Raw genomic sequence first — 15,466 nt, forward strand, 5'->3', positions numbered from 1 at the left:
ATTCACATTAAAATCGCTGTTCTCATTAAAATACTCGGCATCATCAACTACCGTTGTCCTAATTTCGCTAAATAGTTCTGAGAAATAAGATTTGAACTCCTCTACTGGGATATTGTGATCGGATTTATTAGTTTTTGATTTAAAATGCTTCCAAAAATCTCGAGGCTTTTTATTCTTCAATTTTGCTAGTTCAAGTGATTGCTTAATTTTATATGCCCGCTTCTTTTTGCGAACAGTAAATTTAAAGCGCTTTCTTAAGTTACACAACTGTACCCTGTTATACTCAGACTTGCTACTATTGAAAACCCTTAACGCATTCTTATATTCAGACTTTACCGTAACGCATTCCGCATCGAACCAATCGTCGTTGTCGTAAAAAGTACGCCTCGATTTGGAGCCGTTTTGTTTGAACTCATTCTTAAATAACGGTTCTGCCGTTTGAAGTATTACACGAGAAAATGCATTAACCATAGAATCAATTTCTAAGGTTTCATTTAAAATTATATTATTAAATTCCTGTAGTCTACCGATAATATTACTTCTAAATTTTTCTTTATTGTCGGCATTCCACTTATAATAACTATGCGTGTCTGAAAACTGTAACCCTTCATTTTCGCGCCACGGCTCAAATCCATCGATACAAAACGATAAGGCGGCATGGTCGCTAAACATATTAAATGGTAATACCTGAAAAGAATTTATAGCATAAAAATCTGTCTCTTTCAACAAAAGGTAATCAATCACGCTACTTGAATTACGGTTAAAAAATGTATATGCACCAATATTATAATCATGGCCTAAACGGCCGTTGGCGATTCGTAATCCCGTGGCTTTACAGAGTTCTAATAATTTAACTCCACGGTTATTGCACGTACTGTCGAGTGAGGTTCTGGGGAGGTTCTGGTCAGGTGTATAATTTAAATCATCAGTAAAATTTATCACTGAGTCACAAAGAATGTAATCAGGCCTAATTCCCACTCGACAGTTCCAGTCACCTGCTATCATAGTACAACCAATTTTATCAAAATAGTTAATATCTTGCATGAGTAAATCGAACAAATTTGCATCAACAATATGTGAAGCCGGTGATTCGTCCGACCATAGGTACAACCCACACAGGTATACATCTTTATCAAAGTTAAAAAATTGAGCATTTAACTTGAGCCAAATTATCGTGTCAAAGTGATTTTTAACAACAGATACACCATTTTTTAGCGAATTTCTCAAAAATATTGTAATTCCTCCGCTATTTCTCCTAGCTTTCTTATGCCTAAATTTCCTGTAAAAATTAAAAGTAGTAAATCCATCAATATCAATAGAAGAGTTTTTATCTGTCCATGACTCACCCAGAATAATAATGTCATTGCTTGTTATGAAAGAAACAAATTCTTGGTCAGATAATTTGCTGTCAGTTAAACCGTTACAATTCCAAACTAAGATTTTTGGTCCATTCTCCGACCGGTCCTAGTTACACTTTACCGGTTTACCTTCGATGTACAGGGTGTCATATACCAGCCAGGCTCTCTTGTTGTCCTTGATAGCTTCCTTTAGCTGTGGCATCAATTTCCGGCGTCGAGCAGCAATTTCCGGCGGGAATTGCTCATGAAGGAAAAACCCCGTTTCTTTTAAGAGATGTTTTTGCCGGCGAACAAGCTCTCTGTCTGAGAAAAAAGTAAATTTCACAACGAAGTTACGTTTCCGCTGGGATCCGTCGGAACTCGGAACCCCCATCCGATGAATTCGCTCTAGCTTCATCGAGTCTACAATGTTTTGTGCTAGTTTAAGATCTTTAACTAAAAACTTGCGAAACTTATCTTCCAAATTTTCACCAGATTCTTCAGGGAAACCTCCAAATACAAGATTGTTTCGCATGCTTTGCGACTCTAAGTATGTAACTTTGTCTTTCAAATTTAAATTTTTTCTTTCAAGCTCGTCAATACGTGATTGGTATTCAGCTGATATGAACTCAAACCTGTTTACTCTTTCGTCAATATCAGTCATTCTTTGGTCAAATCCCTTGTTGCTATCGTGAACTTGCACAGTCAAAAGTTTAAGATCTTTTTCGAAAGAAAGAACTTTCTTCTCTACTAAATCAAGCTTTTGTAGACGAGATTCAACCTTGTCTAATTTTACTTCCAGACATTTAAGAACGCTCATAATGTCACTGTTCGAGGGAGTGTGATGCGCCGGCGAGGTTGCAGTTGATGAACCGGGCGCAGACGCCATCTTGATATTATCTTCAGGCGTGATGTTGTGGTTAGACAACGAACAATCCGACGAATTAATATCTTCAAAAACGTTATTTGAACTATTGAATAATATACTGTTAGTTTCGTTCAAGATTTCACTTACAGATTTGTTTTGATCTTTCGATTTTGAATCCTGTGACGGGCCTCCGACGATATACACTTTACTTAGATTTACAAATTCATCTCCACTACTGCTTCCTTTTTTACGTTTTTTATTTTTCTTTTTGCCCGATGAACTCATAGTGTATTAATATCCATTATTACATCCAAAATTTTCAAAAAAATGCTTTTAAAACACATATTTTGTCCATATTTTGCAGAGCAACGCAAAGTGCGTACATGAAGTAGTGCAGTAGCCCAAAATGTAGCTCCATGCTGTTGATAAAATGGAACTATACTGCGCACGCCGGTGACCGTGTTTTAGCCGGATGCTTTGACTCTCGTCTAACGTTATTTGAAGTTAGTCGTATTAGAATCGAAATAATAGGTATCTATTCGACCTTCGTGATATATTCATACGCCTAAGACCTCCAAACTCGATTTATTCTACGTCAAACCCAATTTTGATACTTATTATTTCTAAAATATATAATCATATTATTCAAACTTCATGTATCATCATTTCCATCATAAACACGTTCAGTGATGCTCTACAGACAGACAGACAGGCAGAAAGGCAGGCAGACAGATATCAGCAGTTACTCACGGGCGCCAAATTTATCTTCTACACCTTAGTTGATTTTCTATGTATGCACAAGTATACGAGATATCTAGCAGATCTGTCTGCAGCGAAAAGTAATTGAAATATCGGACGTAATTTTTTTTCTAAAAAACAAGGTCCAAATGTGATGCGAAATAGTTTGGGAACCCGTCTATAGCTGCTACTTTGATATTTGTCAGTTTTTAAATTCACCAGAAAAAAAACAAACAGATGCTGGCGTTTTGAGACTGGTCTTCAAAGTTTATTTTATAAAGAACGGCAAATTAAAATCAACGTAATTATAACATAGTTACCAGACAAACTGTTCATTCCCCTACTTCTTTTAGGCCATGCTGCGTCTTGACTTACTGTTGCGTCTACAATATTCATGTCTTGAAAATGTGACTGATTTTTTAATTCAGACTGGAATGGAGTTGCTTCTGGTATATCTGAAAATGGTTAAAATAATTTTATTAAATCCGTTGTCTGCAAAGTCTTAAAACTACCAATTAATTTGATGTGACACTTCAATAATCTACACAAGTCGCTCAACAAGGCAGATATGAAAAATGTTTCAGGCTCGACACCAAAAGCTATAAAAGCAGAAGTACAGTACCGTACAGTACAGTACAGTACGGTACAATAAAAATGCAGTACAATATAATACGGTAAAAATACGTATTTTATTTACTGTCGGTATGGCATAATAAATCCATATTTAATTTAGCTATGAATAGCTATTTACCGACTCCAGCCAAAATGTTCAAGCTGAAAAACTAAGCGGTTACTATACAATTACCAGTTACACAAAAGATCGAAATAAACAACTCTGATTAAGCTGATTCAGACACACAATATAAGTATTTATTTTGTTTACCTTTTGCACCAAGTGAGAAAGGTGAGTCAGCTTCATCGCATTTGGTACAAGAGTTTATTGTACAAATGTTACCTTCTGTCTTGCAAGCACCTTTATCCGAATCGTTTTGTCCTGTTGAGAAAAAAGTCGCGAATAATAATTTGAACTAGAATGTTGACATATTTTTAAAAGTTTGTTATTCACAAATGTACAGTACGCTGAAGCCTGACATTTATTGTTCAATGTTATAGTAAGCTTGAACTGAAATTGAAAGGATCACCGCACATCTCTAATGTTCAATAAAATAAACGAACCCTTACTATCACAGGTAAACGTACACGTATAAACTACTACTAACTGCAATCCGGATCGTTTAACTATGGAAGCCCTGGAGGGACAATTGATTTCCGTACTTCCCACCTCTGACTTCTAACTTTTGCACTTCTCACTTCCAACTTCTTGACTTCCTACTTCTAACTTCTGCACTCCTGACTTCTAACTTTCACACTTCAGACTTCCAACTTCCTGACTTTCGACTTCTGATTTCCAACTTCCACACTTCTTACTTCCGACTTCTTACTTCCTTCTTCTAACTTCCGCACTTCTTACTTCCGACTTCCAACTTCAACACTTCTTACCTCCGACTTCCAAAGAGGGAAAGTTGGAAGTCAGAAGTGCGGAAGTTGGAAGTCGGAAGTCAGGAAGTTAGAAGTCAGAAGTGCAGAAGTTAGAAGAGGGAAGTAAGAAGTCAAGAAATCGGAAGTAATTTTAAAGAAAAATATTATATTTACCGCCTGTGGAGAAGTCTTCCTGTAAGACATTGTCGTCACTACTACACTTGCACGAATCTGCTGTATTATAACCTCGTGTGAATTCACTATAGTCACGAAATTCTTCTTCACAGTCACGTGATTCTCCGTGATTCATTTCTCGCGTATCTCCGCGAACACTGCCGTACTCATCTGCTACTTCCTCGACTTCTGTTTAATAATTTTGAAATAACAATAAGAAATATACACCACTGTAAATTCTATTACAAAATTCGGCCTGTATTTCACAAATAAATATGAACAAGTAGAAAAAATATCCGTATCGTACGTCTTGTATTGTATGTTCCCGGACTATTTTCATCTGATATGCATGACCTGACACAGTTTGCATATAAAAGCTTTATTCAGTTCTTTTTCAAGATCGATTGACGTTGAACATGACAGAAAATTTCGTTCAATAACAAAACAACAAACAAAAGGTAGCTATATAATACAAGGCCCATCATAACAGTAGCTAGATTTTTGAATTTGTATTCGGCTCTCGTCAATTTTGTATGGTCGGATCACACTCGGCACGTAAGCCACTCGAGCCGTTTACAGCATCCCAGATCGAGCTGCTGCTATAATAACCATGTTATAATTTACGCGCACTGAACACTAAATTTGTAACACATGGTACAGGCATAGTAAAACTAATATATTGTTTCGATTCCCGACACGATCAACTTTTTTTCTTGGTTTGGCATTTTTAAATAATTTGAAACAATGACTCGTATTCTAATGTTCATAATATGACCAAGCTTCAATTTTAAAGACAAATATGACATTTACCGCCTGTGGAAAAGTCTTCCTGTAAGACATTGTCGACACTACTACACTTGCACGAATCTTCTGTATTAGATCTATAACCTCGCGTGATTTCACTGTAGTCACGAAATTCTTCTTCACAGTCACGTGATTCTCCATGATTCATTTCTCGCGTATCTCCACGAACACTGCCGTACTCATCTGCTTCTTCCTCGGCCTCTGCTCAATAATTTTGAAATAACAATAATAAATATATACCACTGTAAATTCTGTTACAAAATTCGGCCTGTATTTCACAGTTAAATATGAACAGGTAGAAAAAATATCCGTATTGTACCTTTTGCATTGTATGTTTCCGGACTATTTTCTTTTGATATGCATGACCTGCCACAGTTCGCATATAAAAGTCACTCAGTTCCATTTCAACAGTGATTAACATGTACATGACAGAAGATTTTGTTCAATAACAAAAGAAAAAAAGGTAGTGATATATAATAAAAGGGTCATTATAACAGTAGCTAGATCTTAGACTTTGTATTCTGGTCGAGTTGATTTTGCAAGACGGGATCTGACGAGCTTCTATAATAATGATAACCCTATTATATGTTATTGATAACATAGGTTGATTGATGAAATATAAAGTATTCATGGCCACTTTAGAGTTCAGCAATTATTAAAAATCTATATTCGCACTCCAGTTCAAGTATTGGAACTGGAATGATTAAATAAAAAGTAGGAAAGTGAACTTTTGAGATGCATCTAACTAAGTACATATTTATTATATACCATTGTACTGTCTTTCACTCTAAAAATTACCTTCTTGGCTTTCTAGAAAGTCCAGGGCTTGATCGAATGTCATCTGTTCATTTTCGAAATGGCTCTCTGTATGTACGTGACTTTCTAATCTTTCATTTAAACTTTGGGAATTCATAATACTTCTTCTCTCTTCTTCACTGGCTACACGGCACGATAGCTTAGCAGCTTCAATTTCCGTTCCATCATCACGTTCTCGTTTCTTCAATGTTCTTTAATGAACTGGCGGTATTCCCAGTGTAGTGAATATCGCGTTCATGTGAGTTTCGCCTACACCACCGTGGATCATAGCTTTATGAAAAATAAAAAGACTACGTCCGACTACTGATAAACTAGGAATATCTAAACAAATAGCTACTTAATGCGTACGGAAGCCATACAGGGACATAAGCCGTTATGTTTACTTTTACTCTTCCAGGACTTTCGATAAATCATCAACGATTTTCCTGCTTTATAATAATTCTTCAAGTGATTTGCTTGAAACTTGCAAATACTGTCTGGAATGAAATACTGAACCTACCTAATGCTGCTTTCACATTAACAGAGTACGGTTTTCTCTGATTTTTGTAGACAGTTCCTGGAATTCTTTGCATATCCGAAGTTTCGATATTTCTCCACAGTTTGAACATTTGAAATGGAATACACTGACATAGCCGAAAACGGTCTACTTAATAATGTTACACCATTTGAATCTCTCACTACAAGATACACATCCAGAATCAGATTTCTTTCCGAAATAATTCAAATCTATTATCCTCCTTCCTTCGAGATAGGAATGCTTCTCTTTATTTATATTTTTCAAGTTTAAAAATCTACTTTCTGCATCGTTAGATTTTCTAAACCTCCCATTTACACTCCTACTCCTCCTTGTCGCAGCCATTTTGAACGGTTGCACTGTTTGTTCCGTAATGACGTCATTTTGTCATGCTTTAACGTTCTTCAACTATTACAATTTTCAAACAATTCCCTTTTCGTAAAATAAAATGAAGAAATTGATGTATTTTTAAATGATCTTTATTTTTTAAGTGACAGCAAATTCTACCAGATTAAACAAGGTCTGAAAACAGACTTGCTATATATTTGATTCATGAAACATTTGAATTATAAAACAAGTAAAGACTGACAAAACACAAGTCGGTTATACAGCAATTTTAAGTACATAGACGCATTTTAAATACATAAAATATTCTTACGAATCCACGCGTTTTTTCTTGAAAACGCGCACTTTGACGTCACATTTTGATCGTCGGATAGGGTACGAAAATCAATAATTTAAAAGAATACTAGATGGTTAAAGTTCCCAATATTCTGACAGTTTATTAAAGATATATATATCTTGTATATAAAAAATTTTGGCAAACATTTTTGAGCCGTTTTTCCGTTATTAAGACGAATGCGTATTTTTTTTAAAAAAAAAATGAAAATTTGAAAATGTCGTTTTCTTCATTTTTTTCCATCTTTTCTAAACTAAAAGTGATAAAAACTATCTAGCATTGTAGACCTTTACTAACCACACATAAAGATGTAAGTTTCATTGTTGTAAGTTAAAAAACAAACAAATGAGAGAAAATAAACCGATTTTTATCGCCTTTTAAAGTAGCGCCAAAACGGACGTGCATGGTAATGTTTGCGACGTCACAGCTAAAAAGTAACACTTATAACCAAGAAAACAGTTACACATTCATGCCGGGGGTAACTTCTACTTTAATATGATTTCAAAATCATATGCGGGTTGAAAAAAAATTACAAAGTGCTATTCCACCTTAAATTAGATTCTCTAATTGAGGTGATGCTTGAAAAAGGAAAAGTTAAACATTTTGTTCATCTCTTTTTATATAACATTTGGGTATTGTCCTATAAAAGTATTTCCCATATAGACAGAAAACCATGTAAAGTATGTTAACTTTTAGAATAAAAATCTTAAGTATTCCTGTTAAAATGTAAGATACAGAACAGAACAGAACAGAACAGAAATTTTATTAAGTCTTATGCATATACAGCACATCGACATAAACCAATATTCATATAAATGATATCATGATCATGACAATAATGGCAACAATAGTAATATGACAGTCATATAATGACAATTAAATTGATGAGAATGTTTAAAAAGTACAAATTTAAAAGGATTCCTTGCATAAAGTTAGTACACAAGTTAATTATTTTTATACACATTTTACACAATCATGTCGCATTCAATATATTTTGTCTTTGCTTGAAAGCTTTGATTAAATATACAGAGATCTTATGCAGCAATGGTTTACTATTAGTTTTTAACATGTCTACTAATTTAGCCATACTTGGTCTAACTCGATAATATCTTGGTATATGAATAATGCGTAACTCTTTAAAAGCGTCACATTCCAACGCAAAGTGATACTCGTCTTCGACTTCTCTTTTATTACAAAGTTCACATATTCTATTTTGTCTTTCTATGCCTCTATGTCGACCATATTCAATATTAAGCCAATGAGATGACGTTCTCAGCTTTGATAAAATGTGCCGATGTTTCTTGTTTTCAATTGTTAACAAATATTGAGACATTTCATAAGTTTCTTTCAGCTCTTTAAATAACATCAAGCTAGGACTATTGTTAACACTAATCCGCCATTCAGAAATATAAGTGTCTATCAGCCTACTTTTAAACACAGGTATAAAATGTTTAACATCTACCGAGGATGGAAATAACCATATTTCACCAAATCCTGAAAGGTTTAACATATTTTTGACTTGATAAAACCAGTTATTATCCCCATTCTCACAGCACACAAGCATATTACTATACACATTTTGTAAAATACAAATGGACTTATTATTAACAAGTTTAAACCAGTATTTTATTATTCTGATTTTCCAGTTTATATAAAGGGGTGTTCTACCTGTTTCACCATAGATCGCTAGATTACTGGTAGACATTTTTACATTTAATATCCGTTTTATAAATTTCCTATGGACTCTTTCAATTTTATCGGCAGTTGCAAAGTCCCATATTTCTGATGAATAACATAGTATTGAAGAAACGTATGAATCAAATAAATCTAAGTGAATATTAACTGGTATATCCATGCCTTTGGGCAATGTGTAGATACAGTTCATGGCTTTAAAAGCTTTTCCGGCTAAGGTGTCAATGCCACGCCTGAAAGATCCGCCACTGCTAACAACAAATCCTAAGTAGTTGAATTGTTCAACCACATCAATTTCTACATCCGAGTACGTCCAGTGTTCATTTTGCGCTAATCTTCCGCCTTTTCTAAATACAACAATTTTTGTCTTATCAATGTTTACAGTCAATTTCCATTTTATACAATATTCTGACAATAAATCCAAATTGGACTGAAGACCCTCGGGCGTATCACTTAATAAAATACAATCGTCAGCAAACAGTATGAGATATATGGATATCTGGTCTAGATTTATACCTGAAAATACATTAGCCTGTAACGCAATTTCAAGGTCGTTTATGAAAAGAGAAAATAATATGGGAGAAGTTATCTCTCCTTGAAATAGGCCCATTTCACAACTGAAAAAGTTTGACAACGTATTGAAATGTTTAATGCATGATTTAACTTCTGTATACATAGCTCTCATAACATTCAATATTTTCCCATTAATTCCTTCTTTAATAAGCTTGTACCACAAACCATTCCTGTAGATTTTATCGTAGGCCTTTTGGTAGTCTATAAAAGCTGCATACAACTTTTCTCTCTTGTTTATTTTCATATTTACCAGTGACTGAAGGACAAAAATGGCATCTGTCGTGCTATGATCTGCCCTAAACCCGAACTGTGCATCTGTGAGTCTATCGCTTTCTTTGCACCATTGTTGAATCCTTTCATTTAAAATTGAAGTGAATATTTTCCCAAAACAACTTGTAAGTGTAATACCGCGGTAATTATTGGTATCATTACATGGCGGCTTCTTTAATATTGGCACTATTACCCCTTGTGTCCATTGTTTGGGAAATTCACCTGCATCAAGAATAGAATTAAAAAGTTTTTCCAAAGAACTGACTAATACAAGAAACATATTGTAGTCAACTATTCTGCCTTCATATTTATGCAAACCCCGCCTTTTTCTTGCTTTGCTAATGTGTTAACAATCTGTTTGTTTGTAGGTCATCTGGATTCTTATGAAATGTTAGAGAACACGTCGCCATTCAGTAATCAACTGTCATGACTCCTGTTTTAAATAATTATACTTAAGACAAACATCAACATGGTATAACCTCTGCAGGCTATTTACGCACGCATATATGTTTATTAGATGACATCAAATGTGAGTTAATCTCAATTGCACTTTCTTGTTATGTAACTACTCGTTTAAGATTGCTCCATACCTTAGACGAAAAATATCAAATTTTAACGCACACAAATGAAATTTTATCTGAATAAATATTGAAGACTGTATTTTCAGAAAACGCAGTTATTTTTGCATAGACCAGTAAACCAGTCACAAAAGCATTGCGTTACATTGTAAAACTGATTTGATGCACAGTATCAAAAAGCGCAAACTTGCAGACGGACAAACTTTGTTAAAGGCACCGTAACAACCTTCACACAGACCTTTAAGCACGAGTTGTCAAGGTACTTTTGTCATTTTATTTACGTATAGAGAAACACAACATTATCAGACTGGACTAGACACATTGTATGAAATTAAGCAAAGATCAATTATATGTCGCACAATACATTGTTTAGTTACGTTAGTCGAAATTGTTTGTTCAGCAATTATTACATCTAATTACAGAAAGCGAACAATCCATGTACATAACTTGCAAAAACAGGAATCTTAGACACAGAGAAAAATTAAGTAATCTAAGTTCCAAGTAAAAGCGTTTTTGCGTGTTACATATCCTGGCTAAGTGCTAAAGCTATTGCACTAAAATGTCTATTATCCATTTAGTTTTGTACCTAACATGATTTATGTCTCTACTTAAACCTTCATTATTTTGAAACACAGTGAGTGTTAAACATTATAGTTATTACTATTACTAGAAACAATTGACTCTTTACCTCTCTAGTTTCTCTGTTCACCTTGCCTTAACTACTTACTTATCAATATAAAACAATCTAATGTAAGGTGAAAAGCTTACTTAACGTAACACTGACGTAACTATGAAAAACTCCCAATTTAAGCCACATAATTATGTTGAACTTAAATATTGTGAGAACGTAACACTTTCTTTTTCTTTTCTGAAAACATGCTAATCACATAACTCTGTTCGTTACAAGCAACACATTGTAAAACAAAGGTGATTATCTCGAAATGAAACAAAACATGTTGAAATAATGACCTGTTACGCATATGGACAAATGTAAAACGTGTAACGGTCTAAACAACGTAATATTCTTACTTAAAATTGACCTTCAATCAGAGCTGTTATATTTCGATCTCTTCAGATTGCTCTTCACGACATTTATGCTGTGTAATCGTTTGAACATTTCCACTTGGGTGGTTCCCATACTCCCTCTTTTGGAGTTTTATTTAATCACCCCTATGCTATATTGCGTGCTTTTTAATTTTTTCTTAGGGTAGTTTCTGTGATATGCAGGGTTTTTAACCGCAGATCGCGTCTGTTTAGTTCTGCCCATGGTTTTCTCGTTTAGGGCAAACCCATTTTTAACTGGGGACTATAGCGCTTTCTGTGGAATCATTTAAGGCTCCATGTACACCGCCGTATGAACACACCTTCAGGTGCCTCTGAATTGTATCTAGGTTTATGAACCTATAACATGAGCCCACCCGTTAGCTCAATAGGGATACGCAGATCTACAGAACGCGAGGTTGTGAGTTCGGCGTATGTTCTCCGTGATGGTGACATTTTGTCTAATATCATTCGTCCTTCACCTCTTATTCAAGTGGGAAAGTTGGCAGTTACTTGCGGAGAACAGGTTTGTACTGGTACAGAATCAATGAACACTGGTAAGGTTAACTGCCCGCCGTTACATAACTGAAATGCTGTTGAAACGGCGTAAAACCCAAAACAAAACAAACAAACAAACAAACAAACCTGTATCATGTGTAAAAGTTGAGTACTGCTCAACCCGGGCCAGGGAGCGTGAACGGCAGCTTGCTTTTCCACTACTTCCACGAATAAGGTCAGTCAAACCGAGCCTGAAACATTTTCATTTGTGTCGTGTTGAGTGACCTATTGTTTTCGACTTCTTGTTTCATACGACATTCGAAAAAGAAAAGTTGGACATTCGAACTTTGACGCGTTGGCTGTCATTCAGTACGTGAAATACTACAAAAGACCTTCTAAAAATGGAATGTCATTCAGTGTTTTCCTTATAAAGTCAAAAATTCAAATGTCATATGTCCATTTTGTTTTGCACGATATCCAATTATTTTGAATGTCGAATGTCGTGCATCGAACGACGTTAAGTTTTTCTGTTAATGCCGTACGTCAATGTCGTTTTTTTCCAATGTCTTTGTCGTATGTCGAGTGCAAATCTTTTTGGTATGTCTTATATTTAGCCAACTTCATACAGCTTTCTACGGAAAAAGTCGGTCAAACAATAGTTTTTTGTCTTATAGATTTTCAGAAAACCAATTTTAGCGAGCGACCTGTTGAGTCTACCTTTCAAAGCGGGCGCAATATTTACATACATATGTTTTTCTCTGTAGAAATTATATTAACACAAACATCAATTCCCTTATGCACATCTACACTAGGTATGTTACTTTGAAACTTAATTTTATATCTGATTATTGATTATATATCTCTTGAGCATTAATATTTGACGTGTTACCAAATAAGAAGACAGGTTACGGCATAATGTATTATTTGAGCACACACCATATCCAAAGAGACTTGTCTTAGTAGACACAGATCGCTTAGATTAGACTGGCATACATGTATAAAGTTGTATTTCAGAAATCATTTGCGAAAAAAGATGCGACATACAAAGAGTGTTAAAATACGTTTAATTGCTCTACATATTTTTTTATTTGTGTACAATTTAGTATAACTTGTAACATTATAATCAGTAACATTCGCAGCAACTAGAAAACGTCACAAAATACACTTAGAGTTTACTAGTCATAATAACCATAGTAACGCTCTAGCAGCCCTGTCCACGTCATAAATGTCAAATCATCAATACCTGTATATTTCTGACATAGAAAGTCATCCCAAAATTGTTGATATTTTGTAACATTTTAATGCCGTAAAGGCAACGTTTCCATGCACATTATTTTAAAATATCTTAAAATAAATTATTCCGAAATTGCTGTTATTGTCATATTGTTTTATGGAGGATATTCATTTTCGTCATAAAATGGGCATTTTTTAATATTTCTTAGAAAATTAAAAAGATGTTTATAGCATTCTGAGAGGTTTTTCGAATGATACATATATACAGTTTATGTCTCGATCTTGCAAAATGTGGTCACAATTTACTTAAACCCTATTATGGAATGGATTAGGTGAAGCAAACAATAAAGCACTAATACATGGTTTAAAATTAGGTTTTAAGAAATATTCTAAAACGATCCGTAGCAATTGCTATATAAACATATAGCGTAATCGCCTATACATGAATCTACGATAAAGTATGGTTGGCTGTTACATTTCACCCCCCTACGATTTTGACATAAGAGATTCTACTTCTGTTCCATTTATTTCAGAGCCAAAAGGTTGAAAACAACATTTCAAAAACATTATTATGATAAAAAAAGTCATACTGACTTATGTGTAGGACCGTAAAACACGTTAGCGAATTCAATTAGCTTTGTTATGATTCAGCGGTGACGTTATAAATGTAAGACATAAAGCATGACGTCATACAAAAGTTAAGCTTGTAACTCGTAACACGGAGTCATCTAACCTAATTTGATTATTCTGTTCATAGATAATTTGCGAGGAGTTAGATAACTAGTTTATCACTACTTCTCAAACTTCTAATGAAAAAGGAACAAATATCTATACGTTCCCTTGGCTATGCAACACTTTCTAACCATGGGGGTAAATTGTAACTGCATATGATCCGAATGACGCATGAAAATGTAGTAATGTAGAATGCGAATTATTTGTGCTGTTAGAATCGAAATAATAAATATGTTCCAATAATTTTATCAGTTAATAAAATATGGGCAGGAGTTTGGATGCGTAATAATTAAATCACGAGTGTGCAGACCATCGCATTCTAAGAAATATAGTACATCATTGCACAGTTTTATCTAGCGGAAAAAAGATCTTATAGGAATTTTCAAAGAACGAATCTCCCTCTCACCAGCAAGAAACCCTATGCTGTATACGTGTAAATGTGTACATCCCAAAGTATACATATTCAAAGCAACTAGATAACGATTTCTGACTTTGGTTTTATAGATCTTTGACTTGAATAAAGTATCAACAATTAAGACTTCTAAAAGTTCTTAACACTTTTCCCTTTCAGTCTTATTGGGCTAAAGTTCATTGTTCAGGCGTTTCAGGATATAAATTTTACCATATGTAAATGTTTCAGATTCTTCAAATCATTCTACAAAGAACAATTATTCATTGACTGTTGAAAATCTGGTGAAGTAATAATAGCATGTAGTAATAATATAACAAAAAAAAAACAACAATATGTTAAACAATAACCGTAAACGAACCATTAGACCGCCTCGATAGCCTAGTGCGGGAGGTCGTTAGTTCGATCCCCGGTCGCGTCAAACCAAAGACGTGAAAAATGGTACCAGTTCCTCCCTTGCTTGGTGCTCAGCATTAAAAGGGAAACTGGCCACTTCTCTCATACCCTCGTGGCGATGGATTCCATCAGGAATGATGTGTCGAGAGTGATAAATATAAATTGTAGAACTTCCTTCACAATCGACCTAAAATAAATTCTGTATAAACTAAACGAACCATGTACATATTTATTAAACGACTTTACAGACCGCAACATCATTAAGACGCAGAGCAGACGAAAAAAAAAAAGTAAATTGGAAAATTTTAAATTGACTTAAAACGCTACCAAACACCGGTAATTTTAGTTATTGATAATTGTTGCTAATGCAGTCAACAAACAAACAAACAAACAAACATTTCATACATATTGCTAAAGGTCGTTAGCAAAAGAACATGCGTCTAAAGTGTATGAACAATATAATTTTAATCCTATTTTGCAGCAATATACCATCCGCAATATATCAGCCTAATTATTTTCTTTTCCATAACGACGAATTTAGAGATGGCTCAAATAACTTAATACCTATTTCGATACTTCCGACTACCTCCTTGCAATTTTGTTCTGGGAACAAATATCATTGATTTCTTGATGGT

At 34.4% G+C, this 15,466-nt stretch overlaps 1 protein-coding gene across 1 annotated transcript; it reads right to left on the reverse strand.

The window, feature by feature from the left end:
* Positions 1-4,613: 4,613 nt before the first annotated feature.
* On the reverse strand, positions 4,614-7,939 carry LOC123560673 (uncharacterized). The gene is made up of 2 exons (XM_053516749.1): positions 6,199-7,939; positions 4,614-5,601 (listed from the first exon to the last, which is right to left on the reverse strand). Exons 1-2 carry the CDS (start codon positions 6,311-6,313, stop codon positions 5,384-5,386), a joined length of 333 nt encoding a protein of 110 aa, XP_053372724.1. The 5' UTR covers positions 6,314-7,939; the 3' UTR covers positions 4,614-5,383.
* Positions 7,940-15,466: the final 7,527 nt, after the last annotated feature.

The sequence above is a fragment of the Mercenaria mercenaria genome, chromosome 10 (assembly GCF_021730395.1).
Source record: "Mercenaria mercenaria strain notata chromosome 10, MADL_Memer_1, whole genome shotgun sequence".
Taxonomy (NCBI): Eukaryota; Metazoa; Mollusca; class Bivalvia; order Venerida; family Veneridae; genus Mercenaria; species Mercenaria mercenaria.